Source organism: Triturus cristatus, chromosome 8, assembly GCF_964204655.1.
Source record: "Triturus cristatus chromosome 8, aTriCri1.1, whole genome shotgun sequence".
NCBI lineage: Eukaryota > Metazoa > Chordata > Amphibia > Caudata > Salamandridae > Triturus > Triturus cristatus.
Genome location: NC_140591.1, coordinates 1,179,129,795 through 1,179,151,515, shown reverse-complemented (window position 1 = coordinate 1,179,151,515; position 21,721 = coordinate 1,179,129,795). Strand labels below are relative to the sequence as shown.

Here is a 21,721-nt window from a genome sequence, read left to right as displayed (position 1 = left end):
ACTTATGACCGTTGCATGATGGTCAGTCCTGTGTCCCGCAACCGCAGGTGCCCCCACCTGCACATTGCGAGACACGTACTGCACTAACGCCCTATGGACCGTAATCAGGGCAGTGTGTAGCACACGTAACTCCGCCACCGCCACAGTCATGTAGCGGGGATGGGGTGTATAACCGGCTAGCACCGGCCATGTGGCCCCTGCAATTGACAACGGGCCCATTCTCGCCGGCGCTACCACATGGGGTAAGGCGCCATTAAACCAAATAGTATGCTGCCAGGCACTAAGGGGAATTTCAAGTGTCCGATAAGGGGCATAGGCAGCAGGCATCGCGATATGAGTATATTCGTGGAACAAATTGTCGTTTGCATCCACTTTGTCAAACGTCACCCAAGAGTAAAACAACTCATACGGGAACGCCGCATCAGCGCCTACTACTAAAATAACAGCCAAGCCATCATCCGGGACCCCATAGACCCTCAAATGTGCGGTCAGGGGAACCCTGCTATGCGCGGCAACATTGACCGCCATCGGGACACTTTCAAGAACAACGAAAAGCAATACTGTAGCACTGGGGTTCAGAAAAAGAAAAGCGTTTTAATTATCAAGCTTGAAAGAACCTTTAGTCGAAACCTAGGTAGGTTAAGCCGTCACTCACGTTATCCGGAAACTAGAGTGAGGGCGTTGTGGACTAATAAAAGCACTACTAAGGCGTTTCAGATCAAAAGACCAAACGTTAGGTGCGCCATGTTGCAGGGATTCTGCTTATGCACAGAACTATGCGCAGGAAACCAGGACCTCAGAGAATTGTGGTGTACCAGAAACTCCCCTCAGAACTAAGAACCCCTATCCGACTAGCTTAGTGTCACATTCGTTATCCGAGATTTAGCTCGGCGGTCCCAATGTATAGACAACCCAGAACAAGCGACTTAGATATTCTCAGGAGTGGTGGGAACCCAAAATACCCGTTGGTAGCTATATATCAGTCCACAACAGAATAACAAAGACACGGTAAAAGTTTAAAGAGTTTATTTTATAAACCTCGCGTCCTAAGATGCAGTACTTTGGCTAACACAAGCAGACAAATGGTTAGGATCAGCACCATCAGCATTGTTACAATACCATAGAAAATAAAAGGAGCAATCATCATAATAATGACCGTGAAACACAACCACCCTCCTTTCTCTAGCAACTAATAAGGTATTAATAGACTAATAGAAGGTCTCTTAGGCTTGCATGGGGGACCCCATACCTTATAGATCAACGTAGTGGAATCACATCACAGGATCAGCTAGGCTGTCTCCTGCAACAGCTCTTCGTTTCGAATGTGTCAGAAAACATGCTGCTCTGTAATATTAAAGGGCTCGGCTTTCAGGTATTGGCAGCTGTATGTATGTTATGGCTAAGAAGTGGTACGATCAACCTGAACACAACAACCTGCCCCGTCTAGTGACCAGGACTCGTTCCTTACACGGTGTACAGACCAAGGTCACTGCTCGCTGTTAAGGATGTTAAACAACAGACGGTTCTCATGTGAAGCAAAGTCGAGTCAGCAGTTCTCGAATGAATAATATGTAACAACAGTATCGCGTGCAAAAGCAGCAGAAGCAGCAAGCTGGCTTTCTAACAGCCATCGAGGTTATGCTAACTTAGCGTTGTACATAGGGCGTGGTTAACCCACACTACAATGGACCAACATTGTGATCTAAGAAACGAGTCGTCAAGCTCCGCAGTTTACAATTGCATAGTTCCTCATCCCATAGGATAACAGTTAATCTCTCTTTAATCACAGACCTAGTTCCAACAGCTGCATCAGCAGGGGTTTCCCAAAGAACTGTAGGCTCATACCTGGCCATCTGTTCTTTAATATATACTAAACATGGAATTTCCTGCCACCCGTTTGAGCGCATCATTTCTAAAAGTGGCAGCCTATAGGAGGCTAGTTCCTCATTGGACCACAATCTATGCCAATACAATAAGGGTCTAAGTTTGTACACTGAGGAAATCGGATAAACGCATACATCAAGTAGTTGCGGTAAACAAGGGGCACTCCGTGGGAGATTAAATAAGGACTGCCGCTGTAAATCCCCAATCCTTTGCGTAATCCTAAAGCTCTGAACCATAAAGAGCAGACCCTTTAGCTTTGACATTATCAATCTCCACTGCAGTAACTCCTGTCACTGTACATGCTGGAATTAGGAGTGTTTCTTTTTATATTGTACCCGGTATCTTCTTGGTGTGATAAAATTGCTATCCCGTTAAATTTCCGCTGTTTTAACCTGCTGGATTTTAAAGGGAGAAAAGTGTCCAGAAAATACTGGGACATGCAAATGTTGGTGCGGTAAGCTCCCAAAACTGCATACAGTACCCCATTTGGCTGGAAAACGCATAATAACTGCTACTTATAGCGTGAAAGTAAGATAAAACAACAGGCCAAAATTGCCACAAAGACGCTACCACTGTGAAGTTTCATGTGAAATGTTTTCCACATCCAGGTGGCCATAACCGCGGGGATGCGCGGGGATGCCCAAGGGTAACCAGGCGCGTTATAAAACTCGTTAATAATAATAACACCTTAATTCCAGTCCTCGTCTTACATCGGACAACCTATGCGCTCTAGGACCTGCAATCTTACTTTGCTTTTATTTAATCAGCTGGAAAAATACACCCGATGAAAACGATATCCAATAGAAAAGCACATGACTGGCAAAGTGGAATTTTGAAGGAACAGGGTAAGGGATGCTTACCCAGCCATCCAGTATCCTAATCGGGCTGCACAATGCACCTGTTCATCAGTGCTTTTCCCCCCTCGCTTCCCCTGTCCGGACTCCCCTCCTTCCGATAATACCATCCCCGCCGAGCAGCAACTCCGTGTAATTTTCTGCTTTGTAACTCCTCCATGGTGAAAAAAGTTTACCAGTAAGCCGCTAATTTGCAGACCGGTGTTTTTGAGGGAGGATTACAACGGATAAGAATGGACTTTCTAAGTTGATTTTGGCGAGCCCCAGCACAAATTAAAGGTGTGCTCACCATGTTAAAACTGCAGCGTGTGCGGTGCTTTAAAAAAATATATATATTTTTCTGTAAGCCTGAATATAGCGAGCGACCAATAAAGAATAAAGACTTCACAGATTAGAGGTGAGACAGTTTAATTTGGAATTAATTAATTTTTAAATTTGAGTTAACCGTATAAATTAGGAATTAAATAATTAATTCCCTTCCCTCACCTACACTTTTTACAAAGGTATAGGATAATATGATTCAGGAGGGATATATAAACAGCACTTAGAATTAGGCCACACCTAATGAATTTATTACATGTATTCATGAATGGGGGATTTCCGATCTGCTATCAAGAATATATCTGTTTGAATAATATGAAGTATTTGAATGTTTTCTAATATATAGAGTTTTTGAATCATTTGTTTATGAGGTTTCTCCTTCTAATTTTGTGCAGATTGTTAAATAGGCAGGTTGCCTGAACACTGGTTCGGGGAGTACTGTTCTTATAATTGTATGTTATTTTTATATTATACTGCGGATGAGATTGTGATCCTGTGTTTTTAATTTACAGCTGTGATGATGTCCTAAAGGAGGACGAAACGCGTTGGCTGTATTAACATTAATGTTTGTGAAGTTGGATGACATTTGATGGCATGACTCTCATTCAAAATAAAGATCAGAAAATGAAGCAGATATCCTAAGGATCTTCCTTTATTTTCTTTTGGACTTCAATATTTGATTGTTGAATTTATATATATATGTGACGCTCCTTCTTGAATATTGAAATCTTTGGATGTTATTGTGGCTTTGACGGTGGGCCACGAGGAGTTGAGCGTTCCCATCCACAATAATATTTGTTTGGATAATAGACTCTCCAGTGCACACATCGTCTTATTTTTGGTTTATTAGCGGCTAATTAGTAGACGCTATCTCCCGCCGCCAGTAAAAGATGCAATCACGGTGGGTGGGGCCAAAAGCGGACAGGGTGGTAACCAGTAGGGACTCAAAAGCCTCCTGGACAATCATAACACCCAGTTTTGCATAATTGATGACGCAAAATGACGCACACCAATGCAAAACATGGGCGGAGCAGAAAGTGAGCTTCTGGAATCGTATAGATTCCAAGAAGCCCTCGCATGGCGAGAGCAGCACATGTGCGCTGCTAACGCCAGGTGAGACCTAAAAAATGAGGATAAATAATCACATTTCTCCTCGATACGCCTCTCCTGTGAAGTAGTGGATGCGTGGGAACACCCATGTTCCACCCATGGAACTCCTCCCTGGGTCAAAGTATTGCAAGGTAATAACTTCTGCTGCCGTGTGTTACTCCAGATTTACCAAATCACTCAGGCCCCCACAAGATGGTCTTGCCTGGCTTGGTAAATCTCCTTCTAGGATTTGTGTCGCCCTGCTTCCCCTTGCAAGAGCGACCCAAAACCTTTGATAAATCTGGCTCTGAGTTTCTTCAATTTTATTATCCACCAGCTAACTATAAATAAAAATAAGTTTTAAAACAGATAAATAAGTAGTCATATGTAGTCAACATATTACCATTTGATAAACATGAGGAGGTTTCCTGTATTTGAAGTGGAAACATTTAAAAACATATAACAGAAACAAGAAATGTATTTATAACCTTTTATTGCAGCCTCTAATACATCTATATATATACATATAAGTGGCAGTCCTTGTGTTTTTTCTTCCTTTGGACATTAGTTCATACTCAAATGTCACAATACTGCATCTACTCCATCTCTCGCGGCAGGAGTATGTGAAATGAGCCATGATCAGCGAAAATGTCAACTGCAGTTCCTGTGTGTTTTCACACCCATTAAGGACTGCCACTTGGAAAGGTAACTGATGACTTCTCACTGTCATGGCTCCCGTAGGTAACTACAATGAATGGGAGAGAACTGTGGTCTTTTGCAGACATTCATGAAATATTGACCCTCCAATGGGAGTGATGGTTGAATGATTTTAAGATCAGGTCTGTCTTTGTGCCAAGTGATTTTAACCAATCAGCACTGAGTAAGGCTATGAAGCTGAAATGCATATGTTGATATTAAATGCATTTTAAAGTGACCCCGAGAGTGCGCTGTAATTTCTTTTCATAATATGTGTGTGTGTGTGTGTGTATATATATATTTATGTATACCCATACATATATTCATATATACTTTTACTGTATTTTACAGTTACAAGATAAAATTAAAGAAGACATCAGTCCAACAGAATCCGATTGGTTTCAAACTCTAGGTAAGATAATTTTTCTGTGTGACTTTATGGCCGAATACATCTTGAGACTCGGTGGCATCAAATCTTTGTTGTTAAACTCTTGCATGACCTCAAACATGCATTGCTAACATAAGTTACGAGTTGGGAGTTGCAAGTTTTACATAGTGATAAATGTACACTCTTACACATGGGTTATTTTATGAACAATAAAAACTGTTAATTTTATGTTGGCAACTTGAAGTATACTAGGACAATAGCAAGAGTAAAAGAACTGAAAACTTTGCATCTACCTGTTAATATAACTGCAAGGCAAATGCCCGTACGGTGGCGTACTTTATATTTGCTAGGGGAACTGGGCCGCGTTGTTTTATAAAGAAAAGTCCCAGTAGTAGAGATGATAAATAAGGCTTATCATAAGGTACCAGAGGTTCTTATGTGCCTGCTGCCTCTGCGTGGGGTGGCGTGGGTCTGTCTCGTCTGTCCTATCTACTGATTAAGGTTTCCCTATGCATCGGTTGGATCTGTGCCAATACTCCACCTGTTGCAGGTATCATTAGCAGAGGTACGGTGAGTTTATCTGGTACTGCCTGCAGCCTCTTACATGGTTACATAAGCAGTATGGCTGAAGTAGTGGCTGGTCCCTGCGCTGAGTGGCGGGGGTGGAGGGAATAAGAGTGCAAAACAAACAATTAACAAAATCACAAAATAACTTACCTGACAGTCCTGCCGCATAGAAGCTCTTCTCCTCCTCATGAGCACAGACTCCCAGAATCTCCTGCAGCCAATCCTGACGCAGCTCTTATTCATGAGAGTAGCGTCAGGATTGGCCTGAGCTCCAAGGATTTGAGCTCCCAGGGAGAATGGGAGCCTGTGACTGCTGTTTCCAACCCAGCAATGCAGCTGGGTTGGAGAGAGCTTCACTGTGCATGACGCTTTGGCCGGCCTGAGACGGCTGGCCAAATCACCACTGCCCACCACTCTCCCTCTGTGACTGCCCCCCCTCCCCGCGATGACCTCGCCCCCAAGACTTGCTCACGAGAGAAAAATAAAATGATAATAAACCTGGTTTATTATTATTTTATTTTTACATTTGTGCCACTGCTTGTGGGGGTGGGTGGGTGCGTGGGTGGGGTGTTGACGCTCCTCCACCATAGCGGAGAAGCCCCTGCTGTATGGCTGTTTTCAGCCTTTCAAGTGCAGAGGGTTCTCTATACCATAAACTCAGAGCTCTGTGCCGACCTAGCAGCAGATCTCCACTGACTTCACAGCTGGCCTGTAATAAACGATTACAGGCGAGAAGTGATGCAATTGTCTTGTTGCAAGAAGTTTATTATGGCGTCTGTGATTAGAAACTCGAACTATACTCATATTAAACCTACGGAAAGCAGTTTCAGTTCACGTTACAGAATAGACAGGGTGCTCATATGTAGAGATCAAAAGCGGTTCCTAAATTAGAGATATAACCAGCGCTTTACATTAACATATAAACGTGCTATTCTTCATTGTTAATGAGTTCCTATGCCTTTTTTAAGTCAATATAAGATCAATGAAGAAATATTAATAATAACTGACAAGGTACCGTTATTTAAAAAAAAAAACACGTTAAGATTTTTCAATAAATGTGAATTAAACTAAAGGAAGAGCATTAGGAAAACTTATCTTTGCGAATCCACAAAGTAATACAGTATGAGGACTAATTTCTGAATTTGCCTTCTTTATCTGTACCGTGTCAAATAAAGCTCTAAGCAGAACACTGGTTTCCGCCCACTCACTGATGATAGGGTGAGCTGTTGACATGCTTTTAAACATACAGAGTCTGTTTCCTATTTTTCACTGACTAGAGGAATCATGGCAGAAAATCATTTTGGAGGAAACAAATCTCTGCTTACAACTAAGGCCATTTGATGTGAAAGGCAACAGGTTCCTCTCTCTGTATCTTTTTTTTTTTTTATAAATCTTTTTATTGAACAAATAACAAGGCAGTGGCATACAAGCTAACATTTCCTTCCGCAAGGTACATTGTCTGTCACAGGTTATAGCAATTGTTTTACATTTAAATCTAAACTATTGTGCTGTCTCATTTCTGGGATTACAAAGCATTACTTGTTCATCTAGGGAGGGGGCATGTGGGGGCTCACATATATTCCCCCGATACACATTCCATTTAGTCCAGAGTTGTATCCATTTTTGAGGACATCAACGGGCCACATATACCGTTTTCTCCCTTGCCATACACCAGTCCATGTCTTTTTTCCAGGTGTTAATCTTTGGTGGCGTTGTCGCTCCCCAGTGCATAGCTATATTCCTCTTAGCGTCCATCTGCCCCAGCGTCACCCAGAGCCTACCCTTTGTATTTAGGTCCGTGGGCTCCCATATATTTAGAATACACCTTTTCACCTCAGGTCGTAGCTGGACCCCCCATATCACACTCATGCACTTTTGTACTTTTTTCCAGTAAGTTTGGACTAGCGGGCACTCCCAGATCGTGTGCAGAAAGGTTCCCTCCTGGCCACATTTTCTCTTGCACATACCATCTATACTCCTACCCATATGTGCTAATTGTCGTTCGGAAAAATAAGCTCGGTGAAGAATTTTCAATTGCACCAGCCGTAACCGTGCCGAGATGGCCACCTCCTTAGGGGAGAACAAGGCTTCCTGCCATTCCTCATCGTCTATTTCAAGTCCGTCTTTTCCCCATTTCTCCCTCAACGCTAGCAGGGGTTCTGGGGTGTGGTGTATTAACTTTTTATATGTGAGGGATATACTCCTTTCGGGTAGGTGTTCGTCTAAGAGTCTGTCCTCGAGAGGCGAAGACTCTGGCAATGTTGACCCCTGTGGAATGTTAGCATGCAGAGAGTGTCTGACTTGTGCGTACCTGAAGTGTTCCGAGTCTGCCATGTCGTATGTCTGCTGTAGCGACGCAAAAGACACCATTCCATTTTTCCCCCATAGATCCCAATACGGGAGATCCCAATGAGATCCCATTTGTCGAACCCCTTCGTCCTCCCCAGCGTGCCCAGTCGCTCCGAGTCCCAGAGAGGCGTTGCCAGTGTAAGTCTGTTTGCCCACCCCAGGTTACGGTTGACCACGTGCCAGAGATGCACTGTGTGTCTTGTAGGTCCTGTGAGGGGGTATCTATTCGGTTTAGAGTACAATGCCCCTGCAAAATCTCCACCCGGGAGAAGCCACCTGTCCATACTGTAAGCTGGGTCGCCCCCGTCGCTGTACCTACACTGGTTTATGGCTGAGAGGTGCGCTGTCCAGTAGTACTTTCTGATGTCGGGGAAGACAATACCTTCGTCATACCATCCCAAGGTTAGCTTTTGAAGGGCTATTCGGGGTTTCCCATCCCACAGTAGGTCCCGTTGTGCGGTTTCGATGGCCGCAAAGTACTTGTCTGGGACTGGGTCAGGGTAGTTCTGGAGAGCATAGAGAAACCTGGGCAAGGCCATCATTTTAAAGAGCGCGGCTCTTCCCAATAAGGACATAGGAAGTGTTTTCCATGTGTCAGTGTCGCGCCGGAGTCTCTGCAAGTGTGGAACGAGGTTCCGCTCGTACCGGGCCTTAGCGTCAGTGGTGATAAATACCCCCAAGTATTTAAACCCTTCCTTGGCCACCTGGATAGGACAGTCGGCTGGCAGGTTCGGGGGTCCCCGTGTATGACATATATTAAAGACTTACTCCAGTTGATTTTGTACCCGGAGTTCCTCCCGAAACTAGTGAAGATATCCAACACTACTCTTAAGGACTTCCGGGGGGAAGCAAGATAGAGGAGGATGTCGTCTGCATATAGGGAGATCCGGTCCTCCCACACCTCGGCCCATTTCAGTCCCAGGATCGACGCGTCACTCCATATCCAGGCCGCCAGCGGCTCCAGGGAGAGCGCGAAAAGCAACGGTGAAAGCGGACAACCCTGCCTTGTTCCCCTTCCAAGTGTGAATGTTTCCGATATTTTATTATTAACCACTACTTGCGCCAGGGGCTCAGCATAGAGGAGCTGTACCCATCCGACAAAATTAGGGCCGAAACCTATCTTTTTGAGTACTGCCGTGAGGTATGCCCATTCCAATGTGTCGAATGCCATGGTGGCGTCCAATGAGACCACCATCGCATCTTCTTGTATTGTGGGGCTGCGCCCCAGTACACCATGCAGACGTCTCAAGTTGAGGGCAGTGTTGCGGTGTGGCATAAAGCCCGATTGGTCTGGGTGTACCAGCTTGGCTATTATAGGGCGGAGTCTGTTGGCCAGTAGCTTCACAAGTATTTTGGGTTCTGCATTGAGCAGGGAGATAGGTCTGTAGGAGGCACAGCTGTCTTTAGGCTTCCCTTCTTTAGGTATGGCCACTAGCGTGGCCCTCTCTCTCTGTATCTTTGATACAAGCGCATGATAGCTTAGTTAGCTCATCCACCAACCTTGGAGAAGTGTACCGTATTATGTTTTTGCATTTCAGGTTAATGTCCACTGCATGAGGACCAGAGATTTCCAAAGTGTGTTGGAGCTTAGATGACATCCTATATGTTCCACCCATTTCGTTGTTAGAAGCTGTGCATTCAATAGGAGGGTGTAGTTTTTCTTCCTAGTTTTAAAAGAAAGGAAGATCTTAATGAAAAGGTTGGATTTATGGTATATTCTAGTATGGAAAAATGAGAGTAAGCATGACCAAACTTGGATGTAATTGAAAAGATATCTCTGCGGGAGACCCCGTCAAAAGTTTTAAAATGTGTTAACTTATGTTCTCGTCACAGCGATTGGCTTTATAAAGGTCCTCTGTACCAACTGAGCCAATCAAAATCGGTGAAAATTGAAGGTTAAGCCAGCTTATCAGCCTTTATAGACTGCTAGATAGGCCTGTATAAAGAAGATAGAGGGACATGAAACTCCATATATAGTTAATTAGCAAGTGTGCAGAATGGATTGGTTTGTTTTAAGTATCACTTTCTTGAAGTAAAGGAGTGAAGAGCGGGCTGACTGGGGTGAAGGCCACTGTTATTGGACTTCAAGGTGGTATGATAAACTCTTGCACACCTCTCAGCCCATTAGTGCCATTTCAAATCAGGAAACGAAAGCTCACCCACACAGGTCAGACATCTTTGCCCTTCATAAGCTCTTCTACCCACCTTAGCACCGCAAACAAGGGTGAATAATAAAGTCTACTAGAGTCTGAATTAATGTAAGGAAACATAATAACAGACTTCTCTAAATACATATAGAAAAGTTGAAAGACTAACCACCTTTATTAGATTAACTCACGCGATCACGGTGATGGGAGGAGTGCACAATTTTCTTGATGTAAAACTGTTTCAAGTTGTAAAGTACTGCTCCTGATTTGCTATTATATTTCTGCCATTAGTGTTGTTATCTGTATTCATTGACATTGATAATATAAGCGCTAAATATACCATCAGTGGGACACACAAATAATGTATAAAAGCTGAAAGAGGTGGTGGCAACATTAACCACAATGGTGTGGCAGAACAGAAATAAGAGGTAAGTGTGGCAATGCATCCATCACTACTGTGAGCCCTAGTGGAGTAGGGAGCTGCAGTTTAGTTTGATGTTCATCTGCCAACACTGTAGGCCCCAGCCTGCTTCTTCCTAAATGTGGATGTTGTCCTACAAGCAGCCGCTGTGTTAAGCCCACTGCAGGCACAGGCTCTCCTCGAGGACCTGTATGTGCCACCATTCCAAAGAAATCAGCAGAACTCATGAAGCAAAGAGGCCAAGAACACTCAGAAGAGTCCATGCTAGAACCCAGGAGTGAGCCTGAAACATTGAGTTAATACCCAGAATCTCCCAGACACACTGCAGGGGTGGAAAAGCTTTGCATTCCACTGGTCAGGATGGCTCCTATCAAAGGCATCTTCTGCATTGGCTACCGGTGGGATGTCGACCAATTGACAAAAAACCCCAAGAATGACAGATGGCAAACAGCTGTCTGCACCTAACTGTTGCAAGTCCCCTTCAACAGCCAGTTGTCGAGGTATGGGAGTTCATGTATCCTGCATCCACCACCCTCAACTTCGAGAGTACCTGGCGGGGCTGAGGTGAGGCCAAAGCATGGGACAGTGAGCTGGAAGTGTTTTGAGCCCATCAGAAACCGAAAGAAGCATCTGTGGTACTGCAGGACAAGTACATCAAACTACTCATCCTGACAGTTCAAGAACACCATCCAGTCCCCTGGATCCAGGGCAGAAAGAACCTAGGAGAGGATCAAAATCCTGAATTTGTCTTTCTGAGGGAAGATGCCCAGCAGTCGAAGCTCCAAAATTGGGTGGAGCCCTCTGTTGCTTTTGGGCACCAGAAATAGTGGCAGTAATACCCCCTGCTTAGCTCTGCCTCTGGCACTCTCTCTTTGGCATCTTTGTACAGCAGAGACTGAGTCTCCTGTGCCAGAATGGAGGTAAGGTCTGCTAATGTCTTAACAGAAACAGGTAGAGCATGAGAGGCAGTATTTATGAAGGGAAGGGCATATTAATGCTGAACAATCTGCTGTACCTACTGGTCTGAAATTATATGCCAGCTGAGCTGAAAAAAATGAATTCTGCCCCTTGCTGGTTGCATGTGACCATGGAAGAGGAAATCAAAGCATATTGCCCATAGCAGCGGTGGAGGAGGAGGACTACTGTCCATGATGATGCCCAGGGCCTCTGCTGCCACCACACCCTCCTGAGGCACAAAAGGGTTGTGCTGGCTACAGTATGAATTGCAAAGGCTGACTCTGGTGATATGCAAAGCCCTAAGAGTATCCCTGAATTTCCAGAATTGCAGATGGAATTGATGTGCCAAAGAGACCAAATTTAAGGTGCTGGTCATAGAATGGTGATCCTTAAAGCACTCCAATGCAGAGTTAGCTGTTTCAGCAAAAAGCCTGGAAACGTCTAATAGCATATCTATAAGGGATGCCTGCATGTCACCAGCAAACTCCATGGCGTGCATCCAGGCATTTCACACTGATTATGACTCAGGTGCCCATAGCGTGATCCACACTGTCTGTCGTGTCCAGACCAACAGGCAAAACATATTTAGCTGTGTCCTGCCCATCTTGGATTGTCTCAGTGACCTGAATTTCTCAGGGATGGCCAATAGAATCTCACTGTCCATATCCCACAAGCGTTCCAGAAGGCATCCGATTTTCAGGGACCTCAGTGCCAAACTGGCAGAGGAAAAGGCTTTTCCAGAATGTGTCAATGCGCTTCAACTCTCTGTCCAGAGGTGCAGTGCAGAACGCATTGGGATTTGCCTTGCTGATGGAAGCCTGACCCACCAGGTTCTCAGGAGTTGGGTGCTGGTTCACAGCTGCTGGGTCCCCTGGCTCAGGTCTATGGCCTAGACACCGGTTGACTTACAGAGGAATCTGAAAATGGTTGAGACCAGGTTGCTATCAATGTTTCTGTCAAAGCCTCTTTAATAGGCAGCAGGGGCTCTGAAATAGCAGGGCCAGGCTTCACAATTTCTGTCAGTACATGTACCTTGGTCTGTATGGTGGGCACTCTGTGGGGGCATAAGCCCAGATGGATGTCCAACAGGAGCAGTAGGTGCAAGGATGAGCCTCACCTGTGGAAGTCTCACTGGGAGCACCAGCTGCTCTACTATAGTGCCTGAAAGCACTGCACAGAGAGCAGGCATCATCCTAAAAAGCTTCTGCATTGCCTTTCTCAAGGCCTCCACTTGCTGTAAGGTCGACAGCGTGGGGAACTTGGGGCACTCTGGGTACAGCTTCCAGGTGAGTTAGGAGTTGGGCGATGTAAATGCAGTCTGGTCCTTTCATTCCCACTGCACAAATTCTACCCAGAGCGGAAGTGGAATATGAAGGCAATTCCCTGTTAGACGTTTTGTGGAGAAGCTTTTCCCTCAACTTTATCCTCAACTTACCTAAGGACCTACGTACGGACAGCAACTTCAAGTGTACAACAAAATCCTGTGCACACATACAAAAATAAAATGCATAGATGTAGCATTAAACACAAATGATGCGTTCCGAGTGCTTCAGTAAAACTGGGAATTCTTTATTCTTAAAGAGAAACGCAACCAACCGACACGTGTTTCGTCGGGGATGGGTAATCCCACAACTCTTCAGGGCTCTGCACGGTCGCTTGAGCGAGTTGTAGTCCCAAGGCCGGTGATAATTCCAACCCGGCTGGGTACAAGGTTGTGATGAAATATACTGGGACAGCACAAAGGATCTAAAGGTTGAGTTTCTTAGGTATTGATGCCGCAAGTAAGAAGGGAAGTAGTTCCAAAAGTAGTACTAAAAATCACGTGTAGACGAATTCCAACCGAATACGTTGAAATTAAGTTTCAGAAAATTGTCAAATAAGTGGAACACGGGTGTGTGTTCTCCATGTGTGTCTCGGAAGAGAAATACTAGCGCGTCCTGGCGGCAACAATCCAATCGCACCGGCCTTGGGACTACAACTCGCTCAAGCGACCGTGCAGAGCCCTGAAGAGTTGTGGGATTACCCATCCCCGACGAAACATGTGTCGGCTGGTTGCGTTTCTCTTTAAGAATAAAGAATTCCCAGTTTTACCGAAGCACTCGGAACGCATCATTTGTGTTTAATGCTACATCTATGCATTTTATTTTTGTATGTGTGCACAGGATTTTGTTGTACAAATTGGTTGTAGGGTTTCCCTACACACATTGAGGGGTTATATAGGGTCTCCCCTTCCTGTCCAGCACCATACTTACTTGTCCACTCAAACCTACTATATGCATATCTGCTGAGCGCCGTGACTTCCTATATACTAAAACCCTTTACACAGCTGTATTATCCAGCGACTGCAAGTGTGACCAGCATTCTGGAGCAGGGGTTGGTGTGAGACTTGGAGCAGGTCCATTACTTGGAGTGGAGCTCACACCGTTTCGTGTGTTCTGAGACTTACAGCTTCTTCTTCTACTCCCTGTTAACCATGATGCACTTATTGAAAGCCTTGGAATCATGCCTGGACCCTGGACACCACAGGCTGGCATGGTGTGGATCCGTGACCAAGGTCTGCTTCCTTCAGACATGGTGTGGATCTGTGACCAAGCTGTGCTACCTGCAGTCATAGCACTGTTTGAAACCTGTGGTATTCAGGGCAAACATTTTCTTAGCACACATTCTGGGAAACAAGTTTTTTTGATTTATAAACACTGATGAAAAGTTAGAAGTGGAGTTCCGGATCTGCATCAAATTCAAAGGGCACTGAAAGAAAGAAATTTATATCAGGGGAGGTGCCTTTTTACAGTTCCATGTTGTCACTTTCTGGGGCAGCATGAGGTTGCTGCGGAACCACTGGTACCACCTATCAACGTGTAGATTCAATCTGACATCTGGGGCAATTCAAAAGGTGAGGAATCTACATATAGAAGTATGTGTTATAAGCTTCCAGTTACTGTAGCAGACCAATTTAGTTGGAAAATTGTAATGTGAATGCTTTGGTCAATTTTTTTTTAAAACACATGTCTCACATTGCCTCACAGGAACTATTAGCAACTCCTGTAATTTGGGTTAAATAATGTCACAGGAGGGAACCCCTTTGAGGGGAAATATCCCTTTCTATTTGGACCACTAATCTGGCACTTATTCCAAAATAGATTGTTTAAATTAAAGGATTCACATGGACTTTTACTCACTCAATTTGATTCCCTGGCTTTCCGACCCTCAAACTCCATCATTGATCAATGATCCACCCTTCTGAAAAAAGTAACAATATGGTTAACTTAATTTGGCGAAACAAATATAGGAAAAATATTTAATGGTGCTTTTGAATTCAAAAGCGATTTCTAGATCTCTCTATAACCTCTTTAATGTTCACCTTTTGTTCTTTGTTTTAGGTGCAGAACTTCGTGAAAGAATGTATGAATTTTTGAATCATTTACCTGAACCCATTCCACAATTAGAGGTAAAATTAAAAACTTGATTTTTAGTCTTTGCTGCGATCTTGGCAGACAGGGTTACTCCGTCACAAACGTTGTGGATATCCCGGGTGCCAAATTACAATCCCATTATATCCTATGGAACTTAAAATTTGGCAGACAGGATATCTGCCACATTTGTGATGGAGTATGCTATCCGCAAAGATCGTAATCAGGCCCATAGTCAGGACTCCTTTAATCCATCTTTTAGGCCATTACAGGTCACTCAAGCATTCTTAGTCTCAGTCTTAGTCTTGGCAGCCATTTGGTTAAACTATTGACATAAACAATAAGCCTGATGTACAAAGCCATTTGCGGTCGCAAAGCCTACGATTCATAAAATCACAGGGTTTGGGACAGCAAAATGGCTTTTTGTTATATACTAAACCCATTTATGTAATTTGGTAAGAGGTTACTGAATCAGTAAGTGGGTTTAGAAACCAATAACAAATCACTATTTGGAAGGAACATGTTTAGAGCGACCCTTCCAAAAAGCGATTCATTAAGGTATGTAACAATGTTTTGCGTCCAAAATCGCAAAATCGTAAAATATTGAAGATTTACAGATGCCTTAGAGAGAGAGTAACCCATTGGCAAACCGAAAGGAGAGCCTTTGGGACCACTGTCTACCCCGAAACAAACAAACAAAATATTTCTAAATTCAGCCCTGTTTCCTTTAAGGAAAACGGGCTGCACTTAAAAAAAGAGTTTATTTTATTGGAAATGTGACTCCAGAAATGGTGGTCTGCTTTCCCAAGTATTCAGAATTTTGTGAAACGACCTATTAGTGCATAGTTAAGTTTGCACAGTTTATTTTCATTCACAAAATGTTGGTGCGCAATTCATCAGGCCCAATGGTTCCCTTGGATTTACTGATAAAACCAATTATGAAATTTAGGGAGCCACTCAAGTACAAATCCCACACTTCCAATAAAAGACAATAGCAAAGTACACAATGTAAATTATATTTGAGACAATCTTCTTAGAACAATATAAAGCATGACAGATATGAATAGGTGCTCCCAGCCACAACAGAGTGAAAGTGATAAGTGATCAAAGAGAAATAAATGTACACGACAAGAAAGACAAGAACACCAAATTGTTTGTATATTCTTCGTCTTTGGAATAGACATAACTAAATGTCAGTTCTGGCGCATAATATGTACAATTAATGTTCCAGCCAAACAGTGAGTAGTACAAAGTTTCGACCCCCAACAAATTAATTTTTTGAAAGGTCTTCGTCGGGACAGATATGGGTAGCAACCTCCTGTTGACATAACCTCTACATAGTACATGCTTGTGTAGCCACTAGACAAATCTGAATCAATAAACATCTTCTAAATGACTGCCAAAGTTGTGTTTCTTGAGCACCTCCACTTAGAGGTGGTTGTAATTCCAGAGAGCTGAAGGGCCTCCTTGGTTAAACAAAGCTAAGCTACAGGAATGCCAAACCACTGACTTGTGCTCAATGTCTGGCATCGCAAATGCAAAACAACATCTGACGTAAGGTTATGAAAATTGTACATGAGTGGGTCATCATTTTCCAGCAAGGAACTGAGCCAAGCCAGTCTTTCCACCAGAGACAAGCACAGCTTTGCATGGTGCATCTTGATACAGTATACGATGACACAGGATGACACAGAAAGTGCAATGTACAGTGCTTCAGCAAAGTGTAGAACTGGAATGGATCATAAAAGGAGCATTCATTTGGTGCTCATGTGATTGGATGTGTTTACTGAACAGGATCTGCAAGGGATGTATCTGGGTCTAATCTAGTTTATCTGTCTGACCAACATGGTAACATACTGCATTAGTAGTGTCTAGAGATCCTTACGTGCATTTAGCAGTGCAGTATTATAGCCTAAACTGCTATCAGTAGTTTCTGTTGAACTGAGTGTGTCCAACATAACTGTTCAAGGATACAGGCTCTGCACTACTTCTCTACTAACCCCACATAGCACTGAACCGCAGCTCAATGAGTGATCATTAAATGAAGGAAGCTGTGCTGCGTGCTAACAACCAGAGAAGGCTGTAAAGAAAAATACAAAGATTTATTGATTGAAATACTACTGTAATATACTGTAGTAATGCTTATGGTATAATTGCCTGCCTACGTATTGGTTGATTCAGCACATAGGAACTGATCTGGCACAGGAATACATAATCTCACAAGTTTATCTTCAAACTCAAATGAATAATCTAGTTTGACTGGTTTCTCGGAGATGGTCTTCCGCCTGTGTAGGCTTCCTGTCTTCTCTAACCCGTTCCACCATTCATAAGTCATTGAAGACCCTTGTGCTAAATGATCATTAACTAACTTCAATCTGATTGCAAATAGTTGCTGCACCTGAGTCTCATTAGTAGCAGTTTCAGTGTGACTATCTAATAAGAGTTTGAAAACTTCTCCACCTGATCAGTGTAAGGTAAGAATGTTTATACATTTGGCACAACCTTTTTTAAGTGATTGGTTTCTCTGGCTACAGGTAGAATGTTGTCCCTGAAACTGAGTAAAGTGGGTAGGCAATCACAGCTCCACTATAACATTGAGCGGGGGCATTGTTTGTGCTCATCTCAGATCTCTCACAGATCCATGTTGCACCATTAGTGCCTTCTGTAGACATACATAGTGCAAAGAAACAGATTATATGATCAAAAGTTATTCAACAAATGTCAAGTTAATAGGAGTCTTGAATATATTACTAGTAAATCACTAAAGTTGTTTAGTGATCATCAACATTTTGAAATCGGCATACATGTTGAAATAAAGAAAACATTTGCGTAGAAATACTAATATACAGAACCCAGTGATAAGAATCCTCAACAGCAAAAAGTTCAATCAACATTCAATGAACTACAATAACAAAACTACCTTAATAAATCCCTTTATGAAGAAATTGAACTTCGTCCCACTACTTGCTCGAACCCTAAACATTCTTATATAAAACCTTAATTCTTAACATTACCTATACGCTAATATCAAAACTGACCCTGGTATGTACCGTAACTCTTACCGGACCTCTACTAGTAATAATGTTTTCAACGTTAAGTTTATTTTGTTATAGTGACCTAACTTATTTTCTTCCTAGTGGTTTATTCATAAACGTTTAGTCTCGATTTTGTATAAAAAATCTTGAGCAGTGAAAGTTACAAGGGATTCTCTCATTCTGTGCTTACTGGAATCATGTTTCTATGTTTAAACAACATTTGTGGGTATTTGTTTGACATTAAAGTAATCAGATTGTTTTTTGCAGGACTATTTAGATACTGAGGGTTTATCTATGTTATTTCCAAGGGTTGAAATATTCTTAATACACCATCGGCCTGTCGAAATGCTGGAAAAGCCACCAATGGATGGTAAGTAGGAATTTCAGAGACATCGCCAGCGGTCATTTATTGTTGTTTGGCATAGCTATTGCAAATCTGAAAAGCATGAATTATTTTTAGCAAATTTAAAATCTACATTTATTTTGACCAATTATAGATTATTATTGCCTGCATCAGGAAACATTTTGGGGCTCATTAGGATAATGGGCGGAAACCTCCGCCCGCTGCAAATTCCCCCCCCCGCCACATTACCATGGCGGGGGGACCCCGGCGGACGGGAAGACCGTCTGCCGGTTTTCCGCCAGTCGGCAATCCGCCCGATTGCCTACCGGGCAAAAAAGCAGTTTATATGGTGGCGGTGTCTGGTAGACACCGCCATCCATATTACTATGCAGGCGGGGACGTGCCTTTCCGTTGTGGAAAGGCAGGTGGTTTCTGCCATTGGGGACCCGTAGCGGGCCCCCAGGGATTCTGGGGGTGCACATGGGGGGTACCTATGGTACCCCCCTGCAGTTCCATGCACAACATGGCAGGTACCGCGCGATGCCTGCCATGTTGTTCATGGAAGTGCACAACATGCCTTCTTGGCATTGTGGCGGGCGGTGCTGAGAGCACCGCCCGCCGCATTGTCAAGTATGCAGGATGCACCCGCCAGTGTGGCGGACGCATCCTAATACCACCAACGGGACCCCCGCACCGATGGCGGGCGGTCCCATTCCCCGCCCGCCATCCTAATGACCCCCTTAGTGTGCAAAAAATTGGAATCCTATCCTACATAGTTTGTAAGTAAAATATTTTTTAAAGCACATGCTGATTCCAGCGGGCCACTTACCGAGGGCTAAGCAAAAGGAAAAGTCAAACTAGTAAGAGTAATAGTTGATTACAAAGCAGGTTCTTATGTTTATGGAATTTAAGATGTTCTATAGTGCAGCGAAAAGAAAAGAGAAGTTCAATTTATGTTGTGGGGAATCTGTGAAAGAGCCTGATTAAAAAGCTCAATAAGATTGACTTGGCGCACAGCCTGATTGTAATTGGTCGGGTAATGAAATGGATCCAAAGTGGATAATATTGTGCATTCCCACTTCCTCATGGTTCCTCGTCCCAATCCTTAATTACTGAGGGTCCATTTTTGGGAAACTCGGCCAACCCTTTAAATTTGGCCTGGGCCATCTTTATATGACCTCTCACTTGGACAGTACCTTTCAAAATTCGGACATCTACTAGTGACAAGCTAGGTTTCACTTCTATCACTAAAACATGCTTCATAAGTCACAGCCTTGCTGAGTGTGCAGTATTCACAACCACTGATTGACCTGGCAACAGAGAACCAAATTATGCAGCAGGGTTGACCAAATTATGCAACAGGGAAAGGGGAAATGATGCACCATAATGCGGCACATTTTGTGTCAGTATTGTTTAGCTATTTTGTCATTGTGATGCCCATTAACACCCATTAACACTACCAGAGCAAATGTTTCTCCTCATTAGTACCAGTTAAACACTTGAACAGATTAATCAGCTACTGAAAGGTGACCAATTATCACCTAGGATCTGGCAAGGGAAACGGATAAGAACAAACGTAGTTGAAGGTGGGAGTAAACTCATGGGATATCTGCATGCTAACTAGGGGGCATATTTACAAAGGCTTTATCTCCTCTTTTTTGGCTTACAAAGCCAAAAAAGCGGAGATAAAACCAGCGCCCTATTTACAAGAGGGTGCTAACATGCATAATCGCATGTTAGCACCCTTTTTCCCAACGCCTCCCTTTGCATCTTCAATGAGATGCAAAGTGGGCGTTACTGGGCGTACCCCGTATGGACTACCTTGCAAATATCGCTGATGTTTACATCGCGATATTTACAAGGTAGCCCACATGATTTTAGCAGACGTTAGATTTTGGCGAAAACAGACGTTTTTGCTAAAATCCTGACTTAGCCATCCCTCACATAGGGGGTGGATTATGCTGATACGACCCTGGATAGTATCAGCAAAGTTATCGCCGTTTTGCAGGGAACATCGCTGGTAAACCAGCGATGTTCCCTGCAAAAGTGCGATAACCTCGCTATCTCTGGAATTTTTATCGCCCTGGAGAAACGCGTTGTTAATAACGTGCTACCAGGGCGATAAATTCCAGAGATAGCCTGCGATAATATTATTATCGCTAAGCACGGCGAGCGATAATTATCGCTGGCCGTTGATAATATGCCCCTAGGTTTTTCAGGAGCTATAATAGGTGAGATGACGGGTAGACTTGAACATCTCTCCTATAATCCTGTTGAAGGCAGACCACATTAGCCAGAGAAATTGACAGGTGCCACATAAATGATGCCTGACTAGAAAACTGATGGTAGGTTGAAAATTTAGAGGACAGATTGAACCGAATGTTATGTCAACCGTCAGTTTCTTCGTTTTAAGCCAAACAGGACCTTTATTGAAATACGCTATTTGATTTTTGTAAAACTTTAGATATTCCTTTCAGCTGCATCATAACACTTTCTGGAGACTCAAGTGGTAGGAAGATGAACAGTCCAGTGGTGAAGACATGGCTGGCCACAGATTCCTCTGTGATGATTACGCTTGTCTGATCCTCCAGGAAGCCTTATTCTCTTAGGAATTTTTGTTCTATAAAAGCTGTGTTATAGGTGGGAAACGCCCCCCTCTTATACTGAAAAATATGTCACATGTTAAGTATGTGGTTCAGGCCGGCCTTGGGTGCTTGAGTGGTCAGTAGGGTATGAGGATGAGGGGCCAGGACTCCCGTTAGTGCAGTTGAACTGGGTTACAGTCTTGGAACATGTAAGCCGAGTCTGTAATGAGGAGAAACCTCTAGATGTCGACTTTAAGCCTCAAACGAGGCAAAGATAATTGCAGAGAATTGAGCCTATTATTGCTTTCTTAAAATTATTAAACTAACAGGCATGTTTATAAATTCTGTGGATTAAAACACAATTGTATATCGGTAATATTACATTAGAACTGAAGTCTGTTCATCTTTCTATTTTTAGACTATTTTGTACACATTGGAAAACTGAACCAGTTATTGGTTTTGAGCCAACAGATGGAGGATGATTTGAAGAACCTGGGAAGCCATAAATACATTGCTCATCAGTTGTCAGTCTTGTATGTAAGTGCTTGGTTCCAGCATTTCTAAAGCAATGTAACATCAGCATCAGCAAAACCAATACGTCTGGCCTTGGCAAGATTGTGATATTTAAAAAAAAAAAATCATTTTTTTTGTGCAAAGAAGTTTTAAAAAATGCAT

The 21,721-nt window shown here is 43.3% G+C and overlaps 1 protein-coding gene across 1 annotated transcript in view; it reads left to right on the top strand.

Annotated features, from left to right (window-relative positions):
- The window catches only part of LOC146805568 (uncharacterized), a 68,032-nt gene that overhangs the window by 17,619 nt on the left and 28,692 nt on the right, over window positions 1-21,721 (top strand). The window contains exons 3-6 of the mRNA XM_085620526.1: window positions 5,196-5,256; window positions 15,054-15,121; window positions 18,386-18,488; window positions 21,465-21,583. Of these exons, the coding sequence (XP_085476652.1) occupies window positions 5,196-5,256; window positions 15,054-15,121; window positions 18,386-18,488; window positions 21,465-21,583 (351 nt within the window). The remainder of the gene's footprint in view (window positions 1-5,195; window positions 5,257-15,053; window positions 15,122-18,385; window positions 18,489-21,464; window positions 21,584-21,721) is intronic.